The sequence below is a fragment of the Asparagus officinalis genome, chromosome 10 (genome assembly GCF_001876935.1).
Source record: "Asparagus officinalis chromosome 10, Aspof.V1, whole genome shotgun sequence".
In the NCBI taxonomy this organism is placed as follows: domain Eukaryota; kingdom Viridiplantae; phylum Streptophyta; class Magnoliopsida; order Asparagales; family Asparagaceae; genus Asparagus; species Asparagus officinalis.
The window spans coordinates 6,807,637-6,809,302 of record NC_033803.1 but is presented as its reverse complement, the minus strand read 5'-3'; the positions used below and the strand labels follow the sequence as shown (position 1 = coordinate 6,809,302).

Here is a 1,666-nt window from a genome sequence, read left to right as displayed (position 1 = left end):
AATAGTGTGCTCGGGCTTGAGAATCTGTTGTGTTGCTTTTTCGGGCTTGAGAATCTGTTGTGTTGCTTTCATGGATTTCAAAGTGAGAAAAGCAGGAAGAAGGACAAAACAAAGGTTAGATTAGAGAAATTGACGGGCTTGGGAATCTCCATTGAAGTGGACATAGGCTATATGGATCTATATGTGACCTTATATAATTCGCATCAAAATTGTTTATCGCAGCTAGGGGAGAAATTGTGGCTTAAGGAGAGAAGAGGTTGAAGTTGGCCCATATATAAGGCGTACATTAGTAATACGAGGAGTCCTCTACCTACTTGGTTTGAAGAGAATTTTCACAAAAGGAAGTGATCGTTTGGATTTATTTGAAGATTTATATTATAATTTATATACAGTAGCAATGGACATAGCCTTTGTTATGACATACTTCTTCTTATATTGTGATACCGATAATACTTGTTTCAGAATATTATGTACATGCACACCAAATTCTACGTGTTTACTTATGTACTTTTATTTTCAACAACTTTATGATTCCTTGGGATCTCAAGTAAACGTAACTGCAATAGGACTCCTCACAAAATACTTGCCAGAATCCCATAGCAATTGCCCTTCTGAAACTTTACCTGATTTTGGTGAAACTCCCTGAATACTCAATGTCACAGTAAAATCTTGTTTTTCACCTTCCTTATTGAATGTAAGGGTATTAGGGTCAACATCCACATCCACTCCCTCTGGATTATCAACCTTCACCGTGTAAACTGAGTTAGCATCACCAACATTTGTCACTGTTCGATTTACCATCTTCGATACCGATTTCGCCCCGAGATACACCGAAATGGAAGGATAGTTCAATTGCTCAGGTTCAATAGCTTGAACTTGAGAACAATTTACTGGACCACGAACAACTGCAGACACATTCACAAGTTTCATGCCACAAAGATACCGGATGTAATCATGTGGGTCGTTGTCATAGATCAGACCCGGATCGTTAGCTGCCACCGGATCCACATGACCCGATCCCATAGTGAAAACTCCAGCATTTTCACCTTCGTATTGATCTTTTATCGGATTACCATCTCGGTCTTTCGTGTAGGCTGTTGTCATGATGGCTGATTTAATTGCGGCGGGCGACCAATGTTGATGATTGTGCTTGAGGAGAGCTACGATCCCTGAAACATGAGGTGCAGCCATCGAAGTTCCACTCACCATGATGAACGTCTTATTCGTGCCTGTATGATTCGGACCCACTTCAGTTGGCCAAGCTGCGAGAATGTTTGAACCGGGTGCAATAACGTCTGGCTTTATGATGTTACCGTTAAAGAGGTTAGGCCCTCGATTCGAAAAGGAGGACACTACAGGAGCAGGGCGGTGTCCAAATTGTGTTCCGTTGAACTTTATCGCGGCAGTCGGATTTGATGTCTGGCTGAGATACTTCATAATTTCCTCTGCGTCGTCGTAGGTAACACGAGAAGCTGGATGGAGAAAAGCATCGGCGTCCGTTTGATTCCCCATCCACCACTGGCTCAGGATTATAACTGCGACGCCACCGGCCTTTTTAACGTGATCGCTGGCTTCCACATTCATCTTATAATCCTGTTTGGCTCCACACAGCACAATCTTACCTGTGACGTTGATCAATTTTGGAGAATTAACCTGGCATTTCTTC

General features: G+C 42.3%; 1 protein-coding gene across 1 annotated transcript; it reads right to left on the bottom strand.

Moving 5' to 3' along the window:
* Positions 544-1,584, bottom strand: LOC109826406 (subtilisin-like protease SBT1.5). The gene has a single exon (XM_020393439.1). The coding sequence runs from the start codon at positions 1,582-1,584 to the stop codon at positions 544-546; it is 1,041 nt and encodes a 346-aa protein (XP_020249028.1).